The following is a 22,560-nucleotide window of genomic DNA, read 5'->3' as shown; positions in this document are numbered from 1 at the left end:
GTTCTGTTAGCAAATTGTTAAATGTGGGAGTGGCCTAGAAACCCCTCAGCATAGAGGGTGTTTTAGGTAAGGTCCCAGGGGCAGTGGATGCCAGAGCCCCAGGTATGCGTGTTGTGTGCTTTCTGCTAATCTTTTTTTTTTAATTTGAGAGAGAGAGAGAGAGAGAGAGAGAGAGAGAGAGAGAGATCAGTTGCCTCTCGTACACGCCCGGACTGGGGATCAAACCTGTAACCTGGGTATGTGCCCTGACGGGGAATCAAACCCACCACCTTCTGGTGTATGGGGCAACACTCCAACCAACTGAGCCACACCAGCCAGGGCCACATACTTTTTAAAAATATATAAAAAGCTACAGAAGAGCTGGGCCTCTGTGAATAGGAATGGGGGTTTCTGCTATCTCATGTTATCTAAAAATTTCCCCCCAAATTCTGAACCAAATGGAGAAGGTAGTCCTGTTAAAATGGACACACATGGTCACAGCCATTCTTGTGAATGCATAGGGCTTGGAGAGTGAGGCTGGCAGTTCTTTAAAAACATGCTCTAGTGAAAGAAGCTGAAACCAGGTTTCTTTGGATTTATTGCAAGACTGTTACCTAAGGTCTAGCACTGAGTGTCAGAGGCTCTGGCTGCCACTTTTATTTTGTTGGGGATGTGTCCAAATGGAACGAGACTTGTAAAGAATTCTGCTGTTGTTTGGGAAACTCAGTGTCTGCTCTGTGTGGCTCCAATGGTTGACTTGAATACTTGACTATTCTAGACCTCTGTTACATCATTATAGATTTTTTTGTTATTATGTGAGCATAGCAGATTTTTCAGCTTAGCGGGATTCCATAGGACTAATGAAATCTTGTAGAATTTGCTTAATGCTTTCTAAAACTTGAGTTTTGTCCTGGAATGAAAATGTTGACCTCCTATGAGTTTGCTCATTGAGAACTACATTTGAGAAGAAGGTTAACTATAACTCTAAAAAAATGCATGATGTAAAAGAATGCCTTCATCATACCAGCTAAATAACTTTAATAAGAGCAGACTCATCTGAGCAGCAGTTCTCTTTGTTCATTTCACAGTTGGGAAGTGCCCGTCACATAGGAGGAGCTGGAATTAGGGGTTTGGGTCACGTGTTAAAAGCTGTTTTAGCCTTGTTGTCTGGTGGCTAAAATCATATTTGAGCCAAAAAGTAAAGCAGAGATTTTCAACCAAGTCTTCATGTTAGCAGGTCTCTCCCCCCACACAGGATCTCAGCATTGTTGAGCTGTGATCTTTAGTTAGGATAGTCTTCGGCCATTTTACATTGTTTAACACATTATTTTCACAGTTCATGCACGTGATATGTGCAGAAAGTAAGTGCACAGTTTGTAGCTATCCAGTGTAGCATGCCATATAGTTGTGTGATGTTTGTGTGGCATGCTGGGCACCCGCTGTCACTCCTGTGGCTTACTTTCATAGACACGTGCTTTCAGCACACTATGGCATTCCCTGTCCTCCTGTTGGATATGCCAGGCGATATTTGTATCAGTGTGGTATATCTAGTTTGGAAGCTATGGGTAAAAGACTGGTGTTTTTCTCTGGTACCATCATTTGGGAACCAATTGCCTGGAACAGCAGCTGCTTTAAACCTGGAGAAACTTTAATTTATAGAGGGAGCCGATGCATGCCATCTGATGCATGCCATCTGATGCATTGTGGCCATGTGGTAAACTTACTGTGACCCTGCAGTTTTGAATAGTTCTCATAAGGTTTGTTTTGCCATTTCAATCTATTTAAAAATTTATGGACATTCACTAGACATTATTACTTACTGATTGTATAGTTAAGGGAAAAATGGAAACTTTCTCGTTGTAAATTTGCTTGCTAAAGCTTAGTGCTGTAGAGAGGGCCCACGGCAAGAGCAGGATGAAAGATGTGCTCGGCAATGTCTGCTCTCATTTCTAAGGTTGTTACTGCCAGTGATGTATGCAGAGAGAGCTGACAAGGTGTATAAGAGATGGAAGAAAGGCAGGTCCTTACCTCTCTGCCATTTTTCTGCAGAGGCAAACACCGTCACCTGGCTTATGGCTGCTTTTATACCTATTGCTCTGTCTCCAAATACTGTGCATGTATTGCTAAACCTTAGTTTTTTTGTCACAAGAACTTTACTTTGCATCATGGAGGGTAAATTTCAGCTCTTTCTTTCTAATCTCCCTCATGTATAGCTGCCATCTCCACACCCACCAAATATAGTCATGTTTTAATTTTGATTAGAACATTTAGTTTATATTATAGTTAAGTATGCCATGCACTGTCTATATTTGGTGAATTATAATTACTTTACCTCCCCCCCCCATCCTTTTGTTTGTCCTGGGTTATTAATCATATTTCATGTGCATAGTGTCCACATCTTACCCTGAGGACTGTCTGTGTACTGCCAGTTGTGGACGTGACCTTGAGCCTGTCCGGTCTGACGGGCTGCCTCTCTGCCTTCACAGCCTCAATTTTACGTATCCTCCTGGCAGCTCTACCAGCATGTTGGGGCTTCACTTCTCCTTTCTCTGCAGAGGCATCTGGTGTTTTTTTTTTTTTTTGGGTGGGGGGGAACACCATGTCTTTTTTGGTTTTCTCTCTTATTTTAGTTATGCATATCCTCCATTAGCTTTCTCAGAAAAGATGTGGAGGAAACTTTCTTTGAGTCTGAGAAGATCTTTATTCTATTTTGATATTGGTAGTTTGTCAGGGTTTAGAAATCTAGGTTGAAAGTCATTTTCATCCAGAATGTTAAAACTAATGTCCATGTATTCCAGCTTTTAGTGTTTCTTTCTACTGAGAAGTCCAAAGTCATTCTGATTCTGCAGTCTATCAAAGTAGGTAACTTTGATTTTCTGTCTCTAGAGTTTGTCTGAAAGTTCATGGTGAGGAGTCTTATAGAGACTATTTTCATTGCTTGGAGGGCCTTTCAACTTGGAACCTTGTGTTTGGATCTGGGCTAGTTTCTTTACCAGTATCTCTATATCTATCTATACTTATCTACCTACCTAAAAATAATTTACTATTTTTTAAAATATATTTTTTATTGATTTCATAGAGAGAGGAAAGGAGAGATAGAATCATCAATTATGAGAAAGAGTCATTGAACAGCTGCCTCCTGCACCCCTTATGACCCTACTGGAGATGGAGCTTTCAGCTCCTGGCATGTGCCCTGACCTGGAATCCAACTGTGACCTCCTGGTTCATGGGTTAATGCTCTACCACTTGAGCCAGTTAATGTTCTACACTGGCTGGGCTAGACTATTTTTTAGAGCCATTCTAGATTTTTAGAAAAGCTGATTATTCCTCTCCTCCTCTACCTAGTTTCCCCTGTCCTCATCTATATTTTAAAAGACTTTGTGAAGGATTGGTATTCATTCTTGTTTAAACATTTATTAGAATTTACCAAGTGTTCACCATCTGGGCCTTTGCTTTAGGGCAGTGGTTCCCAACCTTCCTAATGCCGAGACCCTTTAATACAGTTCCTCATGTTGTGGTGACCCCCAATTTCATTGTTACAAATTGAACATAATTAAAGCATAGTGATTAATCACAAAAACAATATGTCATTATATATGTGTTTTCCGATGGTCTTAGGCGACCCCTGTGAAAGGGTCGTTCAACCCCAAAGGGGTCGCGACCCACAGGTTGAGAACCGCTGCTTTAGGGGGATGTGTTTTGATTACTATAATTAATGTCTTTTGGTATAGGTCTATTAGGATTTTGTTACTTGTTGAGTCCATTTTGGTAGTTTGTGTCTATCTAGGAATTTTATCTAAGTTATCTAATTTTTGACAGAGTTCATGTTGCCCTCTTGTAATTTTCTTTTTTTCTAAGGACAATTAGAAATATGTCTTCTTTCATCTTTTAATTCCAGTAGTTTGAATCTTTTCTCTTTGGTCATTCTAGCTAAAGGTCTTTTCCAAGAACTAACTTTTGGTTTGTTGATTTTCTCTAATGTTTTTCTGTTTCCCTTTTTTATATATTTCTGCTCTAATTGTCATTATTTCTTCCTTTTGTTTGGTTGCTTTTGCTTTCCCCACCCCCACCAAGTTATTTGAGATCTTGTGTTTTAAGATAGACATTTATGCCTATAAATTTTTCTTTAAAGAGTTCTACTTTAGCTGCATCCTATAAGTTTGGGCATATTGTGTTTTCATTTTCATTCATCTCAAAGTATTTTATAATTCCTCTTTTGATTTCATCCTTTTTTATTTTAGTTTTTTATTGTTGACACTTTACAGATGTCCCCCAATCTCCCCATTTTTGACCCCTCCACCCAGCTCCTGTCCCACCCTAGACCTTCACCACACTATTGTCTGTGTCCATGGGCTGTGCATATATGTTCTCGGGGTAATCTCTTCCCATCTCCCCAACCCCCCTTTCCCCTGAGAGTCAACAGTCTGTTCCATGTTTCCATCTCTCTGGCCCTATTTTTTTTGTCAGTGTATTTTGTTCATTAGATTCCACATATGAGTGAGATCATGTGATACTTGTTTTTCTCTGACTGGCTTTATTTTGCTTAGCATAATACTCTCCAGGTCCATCCATGCTGTCGGCTTCATTTAAAAAATATATATATTTTTATTGATTTCAGAGAGGAAGAGAGAGAGATAGAAACATCAGTGATGAGAGAGAATCATTGATTGGCTGCCTCCTGCACACACCCTACTGGGGATCGAGCCCGGAACCCCAGCATGTGCTCTTGACTGGAATTGAACCCAGGACCCTTTAGTCTGCAGGCCGATGCTCTATTCACTGAGCCAAACCAGCTAGGGATGCTTCTTCTTTATTTTTTGTTCTTTGTTGTTGTTGTTAATCCTCACCTGAGGATATTTTTCTGTTGATTTTTTAAGGAGAGTGGAAGAGAGAGGGAAAGATAGAGAGAGAAACATCAATGTGAGAGAAACACATTGATTGGTTGCTTCCTGCAGGAGCCCTCACCAGGGGCCCGGCCCGGCCCGGGGAGGAGCTTGCAACCAAGGTACTGTCCCCAAGGTACATGCTCTTGACTGGAATCGAACCCGGACCTTTTGATCTGCAGGCTGACACTCTATCCACTGAACCAAACAGGCTAGGGCACTGCTTCATTTTTGAAGGGTAAATTTGTTGGTTATAGAATTCTTGGTGGAGATTTTTAATTTCAGGACTTTGAATATGTCATCCCACTGCTGCCTGTCCCCCATTGTTTTTTTATGAGAAAGCAGTTACTAATTTTATTAAGGATCCTTGTACATGAGCAGCTTCTATACTGTTGCTTTCAAGAATTTGTCTTTTCTCTTGACATTTTGCTTATCATGTATCCAGGTTAGGTTCTCTTTAACTTTATCCTGTTTGGAATTTGTTAAAACTTCTTCTTTAATATATAGGTTAATATTTTATATAAAATTTGGAAAGTTTATAGTCATTATTTTTTTACATATTCTTTCTGTCCCTTTTTTTCTTCTCTGCTAGAATTTCCATTATGTATATGTTCATATTGTAGGAAGATGATCTCTTAGTTGCTGCTCTTTTTTTTTTTTTTTAACACCCCCTCTGTTGTTTTTTTTCTCTTTTGTTTCTCAAACAGGGTATTTGCAATTGGCTCATGTTTAAGTTTGCTCCTTCTTCCTTCTGCAGCTCAAACCCATTGTTGAGTCCCTAGTGAATTTTTGCAATTATTGTACTTTTCATTTCTAGAATTTTTACCTGTTTCTTTCTTATGTTTTCTCTCTCTTTATGAATATTATCTATTTGTTGAGACATTGCTCTTATACTTTCCTCTAGTTCAGTGGTTCTCAACCTGTGGGTCGCGACCCCTTTACCGGTCGAATGACCCTTTCACAGAGGTTGCCTAAGACCATCCTGCATATCAGATATTAACATTACAGTTATGAAGTAGCAACGAAAATAATTTTATGGTTGGGTCACAACATGAGGAACTGTATTTAAAGGGCCAGAAGGTTGAGAACCACTGCTCTAGTTCTTTACAACATACTTATAATGGTAGATTTCATTCAGTTAATTCCAGTTTCGGGGCTTCCATTAAAGATAGTTTCTGTTGATTGATTTTTTTCCTGTGTATGGGCTATATTTTCTTATTACTTTACACGTCTCATAATTTTTTGTTGAAACTCATCATTTCAAATTATATGTTGTGGCGCCTCTGAAAAGCACCTTCTTCTCCCTCCCCAGGCTTGTTGTTGATGGTGTTTGTTGCTTATTGCTTACTTAGTGACTTGCCTGTACTGATTCTGTAGTCTGTATTCTGTTGTTGTGTGTGACTACTGAAGTCTTTGCTTGACTACCGTGGTCGGCAAACTGCAGCTCATGAGCCACATGCGGCTCTTTGACCCCTTGAGTGTGGCTCTTCCACAAAATACCACGTGCGGCGTGCACGTACAGTATGATTGAAACTTCGTGGCCCATGCGCAGAAGTCGGTTTTCGGCCTGGGTGAGTCTATTTTGAAGAAGTACTGTTGATATTTGGCTCTGTTGACTAATGAGTTTGCCGACCACTGGCTTAGAGTTCAGCTAACGATTGAATAGGTTTTCAGCTGGTGTATCTCTCAGCCTTTGCCGAAGGGCTCTCTGTGTGTGTTGGGGCATGCTTTCAGTTTCCTGGCCGGCAGTTTGTGCATCTCCACCTTCCCCTTTACTGCCAGAGGTGAGACAGTGCCTTCTTGGGTCTTCCCTGGGCAGGTACCCAGCCTTGCACACACGTGTGGCCTCCTAGTTACCCAGGAATATGTCAGAGCTTTTTACAGCTTTTCCTTGTAAGCTCTTTGGTCAGTTTCTTGGCTCCAGTTGTGATTGGCACCTCAGGCAGCTGCCCTGTGAATCAGTTGTCCCTGATTCTTTTTGATCATGGTGTCAGGGTAAAGCAAGCATGTCAAACTCAAAGGCTAGCACGGGCCAAATAAACAAGGTTTAAGTTTATGTGGGCTGCAAAAAAAAGGTTCAATTTTCATAGCAACATAGGTTTATTTGATAAAGACATGCTGGATACAAACGGCTGAAATAAATGAGTCATCGTTAACATAAAATAATACATTTTAATAAAAATTAATATTTTTCTTGAACATTAACTTATCAGACACTGAAGAACTGCACAAATTAATAAGCGTAATGCAAATAAACCTATTTTTCTTGTTCTCCGAAAGCAAAATATTTCCTGTTGCGCACACCAAACAAGTCAGTCCAAGACTAATGAGGTGGCGTGTGCTCTGACCAGGAATCAAACCCTGACTTCCTGGTTCTTGGGTTGACGCTCAACCACTGAGCAACACTGGTGGGCTAGATTTTTAATTTAAATGCCAACCGTGCTTAATTGTTAGTGGCTGCCTAGAGCAGTTTGAGAAGGAATCTGAGGCGATATCTGGACTTAGATGGAAAGATGGGTTGAAAAGATTATTGATACGGACCATGGAATGGGAAGGGAGAAGAAGTATATCAGGCTAGTTCCTCTCTTTCATTTTACCTCTGTCTGCTGATGTGCATTTTTGGCTCCCCTGTTACTTAGAATTCTAAGTAGAATAGAATGAAGGATAAGCTCTAGAGGTTAGGAACTTTCCACATTCAGCATCTAGCTTACTCTGCGGGGTTCAGTGAATGAACTCAGGCACTGAGACCAGAATGATTGAAATAACTAGTTTTCTGAAGTGAGGGCAGGGGACAGCATTAGGTACCAGCTTTTCCACACGTGATATCACTCTCCTGCATGACATAGTACTTGGTGTGTACAGAATACGAAAAGAATATAGTTCCCATCTTCACCCCAAGGAATTTCCATTCTGGTTGGAAAGAAAGGACAAACATGGTTGGAATGATTAGAGCTTGTGTGACTGGATTGTTTGTAAGAAAAGTGCTAACATTTCAAATTAGGTCCCTGAAATGGATGGCGTAGGTTTGAATGCAGAAGTACATTACCTTGGTATCTTAACCTTTATACTTATTCAAATGTATCTGTGTTTGCTTGGGAAAGCCTCTTTTTTCGTGACCCCCCCACCCCCAACTTTCCTCTAATTTTTGGTGTCACTCAGAATACTGAGTTTTGCTTCAATTTAAATGTCAAGGTGAAAATGATCTACTAATAAAAAATTAATGTCATATTGCTTTTTTTTAAAGATGAAGATTACCCAGTTACAATGTTTGTAGATAAATTATTTATAGCATTTTAAAATTAAGCATAAATCACCGAAAAGAAAAGCCTTTGTAATATTTAGAGCATTTTACAAATCTTTATCCTAAGTAATTAGCAGTCTGTGCTTAGGCAGAAATATATGCTTTTCATAGTGTATATTCATTTTGTATAGATCAATAAATTTAATATAATGTCTGAGAGGACGAGCTCTGGATTCTTAATCTCAGGGCTGAAATCTCCACCCCAACTGTGTCACCTATGCAAGCTGTGGGGTTCTTGATTTCTTGATCTGTAAAATGGGGATGGTAATAATCCCATATAAGGCTGTTACAAGGTTTAAACAAGATCTGTCAGTTAGAGCCCTCAGGTCAGTGCTTGACCTATAGTAAGTGTTGTTGATGTTGTTATTATTATAGTCACTGTCTTTGTTATTAGGTGGGTTTGTATTACTGTTTTTTCAGTGATGGTTAATAATTTATATTTTTTCATTCATACAGGTTGAATTTAATTTTTACAAAATTTGATGAAGTCCAAAAATCTGGAAATATGATACAATCTACAAATGGTGAGTAGAGAAAGCAGTCATTCTGTTTTTGCTTTGTCAGTTTTATGTCAGCAATGCTTATGCTATTTCTGAGCAGTTGAATTTAATGTCTTGATAAGAGTTTCTAGGTCTTAAGACTTAATTTCCATTTACTCACTTTTGAAGCCAAAAACTATGGATGTGTCATTGACATTCTTTCATAACATGCCTTGACTTCATCAGCTGTTCCTGTTGGCTTTACTTTTAAAAATACACCTAGAATCCCAATGGTTCTCACTGTAGCAGCTACTTTTCTCTTAGTGAAAGCCGTCATTGTAATTTACCTGAGCTCTTGTGTTAGCCTAACCAATATTCTTAATTTTAGTCTATCACTGCACCTAAAGTTTATTTTTCACACAGCAATCAGAGTAATCCTTTTAGAATGTAACTTAAGCGATGTTAATTCCCTCTTCAAAATCCTCCAGACGCTTCCCATCACATAGAGACGACAGTTCAGTGGGTCATCATGGCCCTCCAGGCCCTGCGTGGTCCGGTGCTGATCACCATTCTGATGACATCTTGTTTGGTTCTTCCCCAAAGTTCTCTCGGCTGCCATTCCATTGGCCTTTCTGATTTTGAACATTCTAAGCTTCTCTGTGGGTCGCGAACAATAAAAATACATCCTGCATATCAAATATTTACATTATGATTCATAACAGTAGCAAAATTATAGTTATGAAGTAGCAACAAAAATAATTTTATGGTTGGGGGTCACCACAACATGAGGAACTGTATTAAAGGGTCGCGGCATTAGGAAGGTTGAGAACCACTGCTCTAGGGCCTCCGTGCTTATGAATCCTTCTGCTCGAAACATTTATGCCCTCTGTGTCATCATGGCTGTCTTCCTCATTCCATCCAGATCTTGGCTGTAGTATCACTGACCCTTTCACAGGGGTCGCCTAAGACCATCGGAAAACACATATATAATTACATATTGTTTTTGTGATTAATCACTATGCTTTAATTATGTTCAATTTGTAACAATGAAAATACATCCTGCATATCAGATATTTACATTACGATTCATAACAGTAGCAAAATTACAGTTATGAAGTAGCAACGAAAATAATTTTATGGTTGGGGGTCACCACAACATGAGGAACTGTATTAAAGGGTCGCGGCATTAGGAAGGTTGAGAACCACTGCTCTAGGGCCTCCGTGCTTATGAATCCTTCTGCTCGAAACATTTATGCCCTCTGTGTCATCATGGCTGTCTTCCTCATTCCATCCAGATCTTGGCTGTAGTATCACTTCATTACAAAGGCCACCTGGAATAGCACACCCAGTTTTCTAAGGGAACTCTCTCTGCCTTCATCCTGCTTGACTTACCTTCTTAGTGCATATCACTACAAAACATTTTTATTCATGAGGGCAAGAACTTTGTTTTATTCCTTTATCCTTAATGCCTCACAAAGTCCCTGGCATGTGGTAGGTTGAATAAATAAAATAATAACTGAGACTTGAGTTCTGACCCATTGTCTAGTATTTGTATTCAGTTTATTGTAGCTTGTAATGATATTTGAGGACAAGGGATAATTCTTGTGATTACAGAAGGGAAAGAAAAGAAAAGAGTGAATTACTGTGTAAATAAAGTCATCAAAGGGACAATTGTGAACAAGAATTTTTTTATACTCTGGATACCTCATTGCATCATAGCTATTTCAGGTTGCTGGGGATCTGAAATCATAGCAGAACTTTCAAATTTTGAATATCTTGAGATTGTCAAGAAGTTTGAGTGATTTCCCCCATGTAAGGAAGGGCAAAGCCAGAACCCAATCCAGGCCTTTTGACTTACACTCGGCTATGTACCTATCATTATCAATAAAGAATTTGTCTTTTGATAGCATGTTTCTTATAAAATGCTTAAACTGTCCTAAAAATGCTTTTATTAATTCCTTTTATTTCTTATTTTCTAATTCCCTTTATTTATTTCTAAAGTAATTTTTTATTTTCAATCACAGGTGACATACACTATTATATTAGTCTCAGGCGTACACCCCAGCAATTAGATATTACATACTTAATACGTGATCATCCTGATAAATCCTGCACCCATCTGACACTATGCAGAGTTATTAGACTGTTATTGACAGTATTCCTTATGCTGTACTTTACATCCCTGTGACTATTCTATAACAACCAATTTATACTTTTTTTAAAAATATATTTTATTGATTTTCTACAGAGAGAAAGGGAGAAGGATAGAGAGTTAGAAACATCGATGAGAGAGAAACATTGATCAGCTGCCTCTTGCGCATCCCCTACTGGGGATGTGCCTGCAACCAAGGTACATGCCCTTGACCGGAATCGAACTTGGGACCCTTGAGTCCGCAGGCTGATGCTCTGTCCACTGAGCCAAACCGGTTAGGGCCCAATTTGTACTTCTTAATCCCTTCATCTTTTTCACCTATCCCACAACCCCCCTCCCATCTGGCAACAGTCAAAATGTTCTCTGTATCTGTGATTCTGTTTCTGTCCTGCTTGTTTGTTTATTTTATTTTTTAGATTTAATTGTTGATAGATATGTATTTATTACCATTCTACTGTTCATATTTTTTATATTCTTCTTAGAGAAGACCCTTTAACATTCATATGATATTGGTTTAATGGTGATAAATTCCTTTAGTCTGGGAAGCTGTTTAGCTGTCCTTTGATTCTAAATGATAGCTTTGCTGGGTAGAGTAATCTTGGTTATAGGTCCTTGCTTTTCATCATTTTGAATATTTCTTGCCAATCCCTTCTGGCCTGCAAGGTTTCTGTTGAGAAATCAGCTGGAAATCTTATGGGAGCTCCCCTTGTAGGTAATGGCTTCTCTCTTGCTGCTTTTAAGATTCTTTCTGTCTTTAACCTTTTGCACTTTAATTATGATGTATCTTGATTCGGGCCTCTTTGGGTTCCTCTTCTTTGGGACTGTGTGCTTTCTGGACTTGTATGTCTATTTCCTTCACCAATAGGGAAGGTTTCTGTCATTATTTTTTCAGTGTATTTTCAATTTCTTGCTCTTTCTGTTCTCCTTCCGAAAACCCCATGATATGAATGTTGGTACGCTTGAAGTTGTTTCAGAAGCTCCCTACCCTGTCCTCACTTTTTCGGATTCTTTTTTCTTGTTGCTGTTCTGATTGGGTGTTTTTTGCTTCCTTTTTTTTTATTTTTTTATTTTTTATTTTTTTAAATATATTTTATTGATTTTTTACAGAGAGGAAGGGAGAGGGATAGAGAGTTAGAAACATCAATGAGAGAGAAACATCGATCAGCTGCTTCCTGCACACTCCCCACTGGGGATGTACCCGCAACCAAGGTACATGCCCTTGACCAGAATCGAACCTGGGACCCTTGAGTCCGCAGGCCGATGCTCTATCCACTGAGCCAAACCAGTTAGGGCTGTTTTTTGCTTCCTTATATTCCAAATCACTTATTTGATTCTTGACTTCATCTACTCTACTGTTGATTCTCTGTAAATTATTCTTCATTTCAGTTAGTGTATCCTTCATTTTTACCAGTCCTTTTTCATGTCTTTGAAATTATCATGATTCTTGAGCAACCTTATACTACCAGTGTTGGCGAACAACCTGTGACACGCGTGTCAGAGGTGACACGCGAACTCATTTTTTTTGGTTGATTTTTCTTTGTTAAATGGCATTTAAATATATAAAATAAATATCAAAAATATAAATCTTTGTTTTACTATGGTTGCAAATATCAAAAAATTTCTATATGTGACACGGCACCAGAGTTAAGTTAGGGTTTTTCAAAATGCTGACACGCCAAGCTCAAAAGGTTCACCATCACTGCCTTATACCATTGTTTTGAACTCTGTATCCAGTAGTTTGCTTGCTTCCATTTCATTTATTTCTCTTTCTGGAGATTTCTTTCGTTCTTTCATTTGTGACATGTTTCTTTGTCTCTGCATTTTGACTGCTTCCTTGTTTTTGTGTTTATATATTGGGTAGAGCTGTTATGGCTCCTGGAATTGGTAGAGTGGCTTTTAAGAGGAATACCTGGGACTCCAACAGCCTCCATTGTCACTCAACTATAATCTGGCTGGTTTTTACAGCCTGAAGATACGTGGACTTCTCTTCCCAGATTTGGAACCCTGGGCTAGGGGTCTGGTGTTGGGCTGGGAACCCCTTGTTCCTTATGGGAGGCCTTGGCAGGGGAGATATCCCTTCTGATTAAAAACATGCCACGCGTCCCATCAGTGATTCTCTCTCATCGTTGATGTTTCTCTCCCTCTCTCGCCCTCTCTCTTCCTCTCTGAAATTTAAAAAAAAGCCCTAGCCAGTTTGGCTCAATGGATAGAGTGTCAACCTGCGGACTGAAGGGTCCCAGGTTTGATTCTGGTCAGGGGCACATGCTTGGGTTGTGGGCTCGATCCCCAGTGTGTGGTGTGCTGGAGGCAGCCCATCAACGATTCTCTCTCATCATTGATGTTTCTCTCACTTCTCTCCCTTCCTCTCTGAAATCAATAAAATATATTTAACAAAACAAAACAAAAAACATGCCACACGTGGGTGTCGGACTAGCCTGTTCCACGCCTCTGCCCCTCCTACCAGTCTCAGTGTGCTTTCTTCTTTACCTTTCTAGTTGTAGGACTTCCATTCAACCAGATTTCAGGCGGTTATGAATGATGGCTTTTCTGTATTTTAGCTGTAATTTTGATGTGGTTGAAAGAGGCAGCGAGTACTGGCATTTACCTACGCTGCCATCTCAGTTCTCCGATAATAATGCTTTTTTGAATAGGTAACAAAAGCCCTGGATTTGAGCTAAGTTGAAAGAAACTATTAATGTAATAGCAATACTTTTAGGGAAGAAATGAGTTTCATCCTTGGTTGTATTTCTTGACATATTCAAATTGCTTTCTAAGATGTGTAATTGGTCATATTTATATAAAGTGTAAGAATTGTGACTAAATCAACAAGTAAAAAACAGCTGAGTAGCAATTAGTCCTATCTGTAATAGAATACTTCATACTTGAATGGTTCTTTTTTTTGTTGCTAGGTTACCCCTAAGGTCTTTCAGCTTTGACTGGCAAGAATATGGGAGTTAAAAATACATTGTTTTATAGATGTTTCTCTTTTTTTCCCATCTCTAGATAATTAGCAAACTCCTTGAAGCAAAAATTACAGTTTTTCTTTCCTTGGGTTTTGAAAGCAAATTATTTTCTATTTAAGCTTTTGTTCTTTCAATCATGCAGATACGTTTATGTTCACGGGGAACTTGGTTTTCAGCATGGAAGAGCCAGTTATTAAAGACTGGTTAGTGTCCTTCATCCACAGCCACTTCATGATCTTTAATTGGATTTGACTGAAGCGAGGCCCATGGACATTAATTTGGTTAAATATGTTCATGTTGTTGAGTTTAATAAGCAAAGCTAACATGTTTATGAGGAAAGAATGAAAATATCATACTGGTAAATCCATGAACATTTCATCATTCAGAATTGCCTGAAATCTGGCTGAATGGAAGTCCTACAACTAGAAAGCCAAAGAAAAAGACAAAATATTTATTTGCCAACAAAACTATAAACTAGATAAAAGATAATCAATTGGCCTTTGTACATGAATATATCTAGTTTATCATTTTACTGCCAAATGCATCCTACCTAATGTTTTCTTACTGAAAATTTTTATAATTTGAAAAATGTTGCATATCTTTTTAAGTTGTTGGAAATGAGAAATACTTGTGCAAGTCTGATAACAAATAGACCAATGATTAATTGTTAGGTAAGATCTGAATTGTTGCCCAGTGTAGTGTCAACATAAGGAACATCCAAACCCATAAGAATTTTTATGATTTTATTTGAGCCAAACTGATGATAATTGCTGGGGAGCAAAATCTCAACAGAATGAGAAAATGCTCCAGAGAATGCACCTTATTTTATACATCAGAATCAAAGAGAAAGACACGACCTTCATTGGTGGTAGATTAGGGTGGTGGGAGAAAGGAAAGTGGGGATTAGATACAAAGTGAAATAAAGAGAGACACTTCTTTTGCATTGGTAGGTATAGTATAGTTAACAGTTAACAGTATAGCACATAGAGATGGTATTGGGGGAACAAGATAGCAATGAGGGTTCCGTGGTCTGGTGCTTTGGTGGGAGATTGTGCTCTGAGGAGTCTGGAAAAAGGGGTTTCTCAGGCATTCATTCCAAAGGTATGTTATCTTAGCTGCAAAAAGACAGTTGACAGGCTCAGTTAAGGTAAAGATTGACCTTTGTCAAGGAAGATGCCAGCCTAGGATAGGACTACTCACCATGACTTGCTTTTCATTAGGAAGTTTGAATTCCAGACCATCCCATATGGCTACTTGTGGTCTCTGAGTTTGTAAGGCTGTCATGCAGGCCTCTCCTGAGCTTGTCATGTTTAGTATGTGGCCCCTTTTTCATCCACAAGAGCATTCACTTAAAAGTGAATTTATTGCCTATTGTTTTATTAAAAAGCCAAGCATTCATTATTTTGCATAGTCTTTAAAACAGTGCTGATGCCAGCTGGTTTGGGTTAGTGGATAGAGCGTTGGCCTGTGGACTGAAGGGTCCCGGGTTCGATTCAGGCCCAGGGCACAAGCCCAGGTTGCAGGCTCAATCCCCAGTAAGGGGTGTGCAGGAGGCAGCTGATCGGTGATTCTCTCTCATCATTGACGTTTCTGTCTCTCTCCCTCTCCCTTCCTCTCTGAAATAAAAACATTTATTTAAAAACAATGCTGCTAAGGGTTCCAAGGCCCTCCCATGCTTGTCTATTGGACTCTGCATGTTCCAAGGTGTGGGATTCTGGTTCAGTGTCTTAGGAAAGTGTCCCCATGGTCACAGGCTCAGGGATAAGCTGGTAGAAAGCTGGCAAGTGTGCTGTGCTCGGAAGACCGCCTAACACAGCCGGGGGGTGACAGTTTCTGAGACCAGCCTAAGCTACAGCTGACAGTTTGCTTTCTCTTCTGTGTGGAAATAAGATTGCTTTTTGACATTGTTCTTATTTAAGGTTTATGTTTGTAATGTTCTTCTCTGTTTTCAAGAGGAAAAGTCAGATAATTCGTTAAATTTTTTTAAAAACTAGTTTTAAAGAAGGCTGTCTTACATGAGTAAAGTCAGATGGAAAGGTTCACCTCCCACCCAACCTTCTCCCCCCACCCCTTTTAAAAAACCACTGTTAGATATAGTCTAGGCTTTTATTTTGGAATAGGGTGCAGTTGTCCGTGGTGCTAGATCACACTGCAGAAGGCTGTGGGTGGGGAGCTTGCTGATGCAAGTTGCTGTGGGTAGATACAGCTTTCAGAGCACTGTTTTTATTTGTACCAAGATCCCTGACAAACATGACTACTGGGAAAGGTAGGCTCTTCTAGTACATTCTGAAATCTTGCTGTTTAGGAAATAAATACAGTATGTAAATATTTAAGATTTTAAATATTGTGGCTGAAACTTAGGAAAATAATTGCCATGAACATTTGCATTTAGGCAGGGAAAACGGTGAAACCTACAGATACGTTCACGTTAACCTTTGAGGACCAGAGAGGAAGTAGATACAGTAAAACCAGATTGCTGAGTTTTCCTCAGCCTCTGGGTTCCATGTACTTTTAATTTCTTTCTGCTCTTGTACTCGCGGTATGTGGAGTTACTTTACAATTGCAATACATTTGTCAGTAGGAATAAGCTGTCCTGAAAGGAATCTAGTGGCTAGAAATGCCAGGTTTTTAGCTGTGGGTAGAGGGAGACACAGGGAATTACCGCCGTGACGGGTGCTGCCTTTCTTCTTGAGAATCAGTTTATACAATTTTTCCTTCCCTTTTAAAGACTTGCATTTTAAAAATGCAAAAGTGGAACCGAAAAACTACTAAAGAAGTATTGTTTTCAGAAAACCTTGTTGAGTAGTCTTCAGTCTTCACAGGGAGGTCTTACCTATGCCTTGGAAGGACTCCCTGCGAACCAGGTTCGCGTTTGAAGGAGAGTGGGCTTGGTGTGATGGGGACACCTGCTCCGCTGTCTTGCTTTCCTCTGGGATGGTCTTCCTGGCAGGCTTTGAATTTGTTGTCTCTGAAGGATATTGCCATACCCTGCAACTGAAACAAGATGTAATAACAGAGACTCTGCCACTATACAGGTACTATGCTGAGTAAATTTGCTGTGTTTATTTTGTAGGGGATTGTGAAGGTGTGTATTTATCTCCTTACACTAAATTTGGTTCAGTTTGCAGAAAGTGGTCATATTGGAAGATACGCATTTCTGCTTATTAGTTGTGTTTTCACACTGGGAATTTAAAGCATAGAGTGATGGTATTTCTTTTCATTTCCTCCCTCATGACATTATCCTGTATTCAGGTTAAGCTGCTGTGGGAAATCAACACCTGGCCCGGAGGGTTAAATCACTCCTGTCTGGAGTGGCCTCTTTCAGAGACCTTCACTTGACAATTTGACAGTGTGTTGCTTATAGCATTTGTCTTAAGTTGTTGTATTTGTTATTATTTTTTAAACGACAGGGCAAAATAATTATGGAAGTCAACTAATGTATTAAAAGCCATGGAGAGAGCCCGTAGATCTGAATTTAAAATGAAGACTTTTTCACTTGATAATTCCTTTCAAATTGTGTCCTTGAAATGCAAGCTTAGAAGCATTGGTAACTTTTACCTTAAGTGGCTGCAAATGTAGTAGGAAACAAGGTTTAAAAGCTGATTTTTGTGGTTGTGGCATATTTGAATTTTCCTTTATGAAGCCATGATTAACAAAGACCATTAGCAGTCTGCAGAATACAATACCAACGATTCTGCCACAGTTGAGTGTAGAGTATTTTAGTATTTTCAGAGCACTTTCCTGAATGCCTTTTGTTTGTCTTTGTGTTATGATCCGCACAGCAGCCCCTGAGGAGTAGGCAGGGCAGCTTTTAAACGTGGGTACAGAAGGCTTCAGGTTTTCTCTACTTGTGCTGGTGCTGGACAGAGAGCGGGCCGGGACCTTGTCGTCTTAGTCCTTTCAGGTCTTAGTCCTTTCAGCAAAACCCGTGGGCAAGCTTCAGCAAAACTGCTGGGATAAAGCGTGTCTTTGTTTGTTTCTGATGTTGTACCATTTTCACGTCTTAGTCCTTTCAGCAAAACCCGTGGGCAAGCTTCAGCAAAACTGCTGGGATAAAGCGTGTCTTTGTTTCTGACGTTGTACCATTTTCAGTCACTGCCTTGGGGAATAATTAAGAAATGAAAGCATGCAAAGAGATATTATTAAACAGGCACTAGTACTCTATAACCAAGTTTTAGACACTTTGAAGTGTGGTTTTCCTAATCAGTTGTTTGCCAGTTGATAGGGGCTCCCAGGGAGGCAGTCTGGGAGAGGAAATTGTATTATAAACCTGACGAGTTTGTTTTCAAAATCCGTTTGGTGTAATGCTGCAGGGGCAGATGAACAGGGGCCTTGTGTGCTTTCTCAGAAACGGAGGTTTTTGTTGTAGGCCGTTTACTTCTGAGCTGAATTTTTAAAACAGGGTGTGTGTGTTATGCCCAGATTTCAAGATTCCCAAGAGCCCACCAGGGAGCCAGCCAGTCCAATGCAAAAGCAAAGAGTCCTTTATTTCAAGCTAGCTCGAGCTCCCCGTCCACCACACTCACCGACACAACGGCAAGCCAAGTGGCCGAGAGAGAGAAGCCTGATGGGACCAGGAGTTTTATAGGGGGGTGGAGTAAGGGCGGGAGAGGGGACTGTGGGCCCCGCCGATTGGCCAGGGGCGAGTTGGTGTCTCATTACACAGGATGTGGTCATAGAGATGGATTGCACTTCCCTTGATTATCATTGGTTAGTCCAGAGAAATCCTGGGTGTGGCTAGCAGAGGCTCCTTCCAGGAAGAAGCCTTTGCCGAGCACATGGCCCTGCCCAAAAATGGAGGACCCAGGGTAAGATGGAGGGCGCAGTCCCCGCCCCTTCACTGAGAATGCGGGGAAGGGCGGGGGCCGCGTGTCCGCAGGTTTGAGATCTCGCCCTTTCATGTGTGTGTGTGTGGGGGGGAGATTGCTACAGGGTGACCAACTTTAATTTTACTAAATATAACAACAACAATAACAAAACAAAAATCCCACCTATCTCTTGTTCTTTCATAAAACAAGGACTATTAACACCAATAAAAAATAAGAAAGATGTAATTTGGAATAAAAGATAGTCCTTAAAGTGAACTAAATTTAACTCTAAGATTAATTACAAGTTTTTCCTTACAGTCCTCAGTTTGGTGCAGACTGGTGTAAATCATCCAAAAAATGTCACCAGTACTTGTAAGTGGCTTTTGTGCTTAGAGCAGCCGTGGGCAAACTACGGCCCGCGGGCCGAATCCGGCCCGTTTGAAATGAATAAAACTAAAAAAAAAAAAAAGACTGTACCCTTTTATGTAATGATGTTTACTTTGAATTTATATTAGTTCACACAAACACTCCATCCATGCTTTTGTTCCGGCCCTCCGGTCCAGTTTAAGAACCCATTGTGGCCCTCGAGTCAAAAAGTTTGCCCACCCCTGGCTTAGAGGGTGGATATAAGTGGGCAAGTGACTTCAGGGCAGTGTAGACTGGAATCCCTCACACTGCGGCTGCAGGAGTGGTGTGTGACCTGCTCTGATAGCTTGTCTCTCAGCTTTGATTTTCTCCCACACAAGTTGGGGATAGTAATTCCTGCACCACTGTGAGGGTAAATGAGAGGGTGCATATAGCTAGCCTGGCATAAGACCTGGTCCATAAATACAGGACACCATTCACTGTGGCACCTTTACATGGTCTAATGGGAGGTGAAAAGTTGGGCTGGGTGTTTAAAGTGATATAATTGATGTTTTTGTTTAGATGTGGAAAGCTCTCTAAAGAAAAACAAAAGCAGAATCATGTGTGTAATAAGCCCAGATCTGGGTTTTCGACAGCAACAGGACTTCATGGGGAAATGACTGATTTTAGGGCTGGAGCAGGGAACATACCCAGTGAGCCTGGTACATCTTGATGCCAGAAAGTAAGGACCTGCTCAAGCAAGACAGAACAAAAAGCAGTCATGGGGGTGTCCAAGGGACACAGGCCTCAACTGAAAGATTCTCAGCGGTCAAAGCCGGAACAAGTTGAGCAATAAAACAAAGTAGTATTGGCTTATTACCCAAAGTATAAACTCAGTAGTGGTGAGTCCATACCAGTAAGCAAGGGAGAAAAGACAACTCTCCCATGTGGAGTTACTCCCAGTCAGCTTTGTAGCTCTCCAGCCCAGCAGAGGAGAGCATAACTCCCATGCTGTGTGTGATGAGCACAGCGGCTTCTCCAGAGGGCAGTGCGGCCAGCCGGACACACACTCCCTTAGGGGACCGAGGCCCATGTCAGGAGGCTAGTTGATGGCATGTTCTCTTGATGTGATGTGATGTAATGTGATGTGATGTGATGTGATGTGATGTGATGAGAGTGGTATTTTATCTTGTAGTTTTCCTTCCCCAAACCCATAAACTCGATCTAACCATGAAGGAAAAATCAGGTAAATATTTGCAGATTGAAGGATATCTGTGAACGCTCCTACCAGTACTCCTGGAAGCTGTCAAGGAAGTCTGAGAACTCACAACCTGGAGGAGCCGAGGGAGGTGTGATGACTGCGTGTCGCTTGGTATCCTTAGTGGGATCTGGAACAGATAAAGGACAGTAGGAGAAAAGGAAGGAACTCTGAATAAACGATGGATTTTAGTTAATAATAACGTATCAAGAGTGCACTGCTAATATTAGATGTTAATAGTAGGGAGACTGTGTGTGGGGTAAATGGGAACTCTGTGCTGTCTTCACAACTGTTCTGTCGCTCGAGTGCTGTTCCAAAATAGAAAATTAAAAACAAAAATCTGGAAACTAATAGTGGAGTGGGAGAGAAGCCTTTTATTCTCATTTTATTTTCTTGTAATATTTGAGCTATTTAATTATGTTAATACATGCATTAATTTTGTTCTTTGAGAAAGGTTCCGTAGTGGGATTATATGCTTTTATTTTTATGTGTTTTTTTTAAAATTTAAATTCTTTATTGTTGAAAGTATTACATATGTCTCCTTTTCCCCCCATTGACCTCTCTCCGGCCACCCCCGCCCTCCCAGCACATGCCCTCACCCCCCTACTGTCTGTGTCCATTGCTTATGCGTATAGGCATACATACAAGTCCTTTGGTTGATCTCTTATCCGCCACCCCCTTTCCTCTGAGGTTTGACAGTCTGTTCAATGCTTTTTTTAAAAAAGTATATTTTTATTGATTTCAGAGAGGAAGGGAGAGGGAGAGAGAGATAGAAACATCAGTGATGAGAGAGAATCAATTGACTGCCTCCTGCACGTCCCACACTGGGGATCGAGCCCACAACTTGGGCATGTGCCCTGACTGGGAATCCAGCCGTGACCTCCTGGTTCATAGGTCAACACTCAACCCCTGAGCCGTGTCGGCAGGGTATGCCAGCTATTATCTAAAACTGCATGACCGAACGGTCAGAAACATGCTAAAATGTTTCTAGGTGGTGGCCTTACGAGAGATTGCTTTCTTCTTTGTGTGTTTTCTATTTTCCAAATGGGCGGAGAGGGTCCCAGATTAGTGAGAGTGAACTGGATGGTGTTGCTGCATTCTGGACTTACCTGAGGCCTGGACAGACCCTGGACAGGCACTCAGATTCCAAAAGAGGAGGCAAGCTATTCACCTCTAAGGCTAGATGTTTGAAGTTCAGGTAAAAAAGTTCTTAAAAAACACAACAAAAAAACCCCAGTGATTTCTGTGCTTACTCTTCAGATAAAAACTTTGATGATGAAGATTCTGTGGATGGTAACAGACCTTCCTCTGCCAGTTCCACATCATCCAAAGCTCCACCAAGCTCACGGAGAAACGCTGGAATGGGGACCACCCGGCGGTTTGGATCATCCACTCTCGGGTCTAAGTCTTCAGGTAATTCCAGCCCTGGGGGGCGTTGTGGGGTCAGCTGTGCAAGCTTTTGAAACCAGACGTGCGTGGTACTTGCCTCTGGGTCCTTCAGAAGTGAAGCAGTCTCGCTTGCAATATGTTTCTACTGCCGTTCTTTAACTTCTGTGCTGTTGGTGGTGAGGAGTTGGAGGGATGTCAATTTGAGATGCTGTGTTGCCACCTTTTGGTAAGCATTGCCTGTAGGACAGTGATTCTCTACCTTCCTAATGCCGCAACCCTTTAATACAGTTCCTCATGTTGTGGTGACCCCCAACCATAAAATTATTTTCGTTGCTACTTCATAATTATAATTTTGCTACTGTTATGAATCGTAATGTAAATATCTGATATTCAGGATGTATTTTCATTGTTACAAATTGAACATAATTAAAGCATAGTGATTAATCACAAAAACAATATGTAATTATATATGTGTTTTCCAGTGGTCGTAGTCGACCCCTGTGAAAGGGGTCGCGACCCACAGGTTGAGAATCGCTGCTGTAGGAGAATGAAGCCCACACCCCGGGAAGCGGAGCTAAGAGATGGAGGAAGAGCATTTGTTGATTGTTGGCATCTAGCGGTGTCTGAAATGGGGCCTTTTTAGCCAGTTTTTATTTATCAAGACAGACTATCCGGAAGTCAGATTGTATCTTCTGTCTTTAAAATGTATTTTGTTTCTCCAGGTAGCATTATTCCTTGTGAGATTAGTATAGATATTAAATTAAGTAAATCGGAGGGGTTAGTTCCTTGAGGCTTGAAAATTGATTTACAAAGATTTCCTCCCTAAATCCCTCCTCCCACCCCCGAATTTGGACAGTTTGAGTCCTTATTATCTACTTTCATTTTGATGTCACATGATCCCTCCTCCCACCCCCGAATTTGGACAGTTTGAGTCATTATCTACTTTCATTTTGATGTCACATTGTGCATTTATATGCAAATTTCCTACTTTTTACTTCTAAAC

The 22,560-nt window shown here is 40.5% G+C and overlaps 1 protein-coding gene across 23 annotated transcripts in view; it reads left to right on the top strand.

Moving 5' to 3' along the window:
- CLASP1 (cytoplasmic linker associated protein 1) overlaps nt 1-22,560 on the top strand; it is a 285,149-nt gene that overhangs the window by 112,652 nt on the left and 149,937 nt on the right. For 22 of the 23 annotated variants that reach the window (XM_014547896.1, XM_014547897.1, XM_014547893.1 and 19 more), the window contains 2 exons: nt 8,620-8,687; nt 21,429-21,581. In XM_014547896.1, the coding sequence (XP_014403382.1) occupies nt 8,620-8,687; nt 21,429-21,581 (221 nt within the window). Of the gene's footprint in view, nt 1-8,619; nt 8,688-15,962; nt 16,024-21,428; nt 21,582-22,560 lie in introns of those variants that run through there. The other variant, XM_014547916.1, reaches the window with a different exon arrangement.

The sequence above is a fragment of the Myotis brandtii genome, unplaced genomic scaffold, assembly GCF_000412655.1.
Source record: "Myotis brandtii unplaced genomic scaffold, ASM41265v1 scaffold488, whole genome shotgun sequence".
Lineage (NCBI taxonomy): Eukaryota > Metazoa > Chordata > Mammalia > Chiroptera > Vespertilionidae > Myotis > Myotis brandtii.
This window is presented reverse-complemented; position numbering and strand designations above follow the sequence as displayed.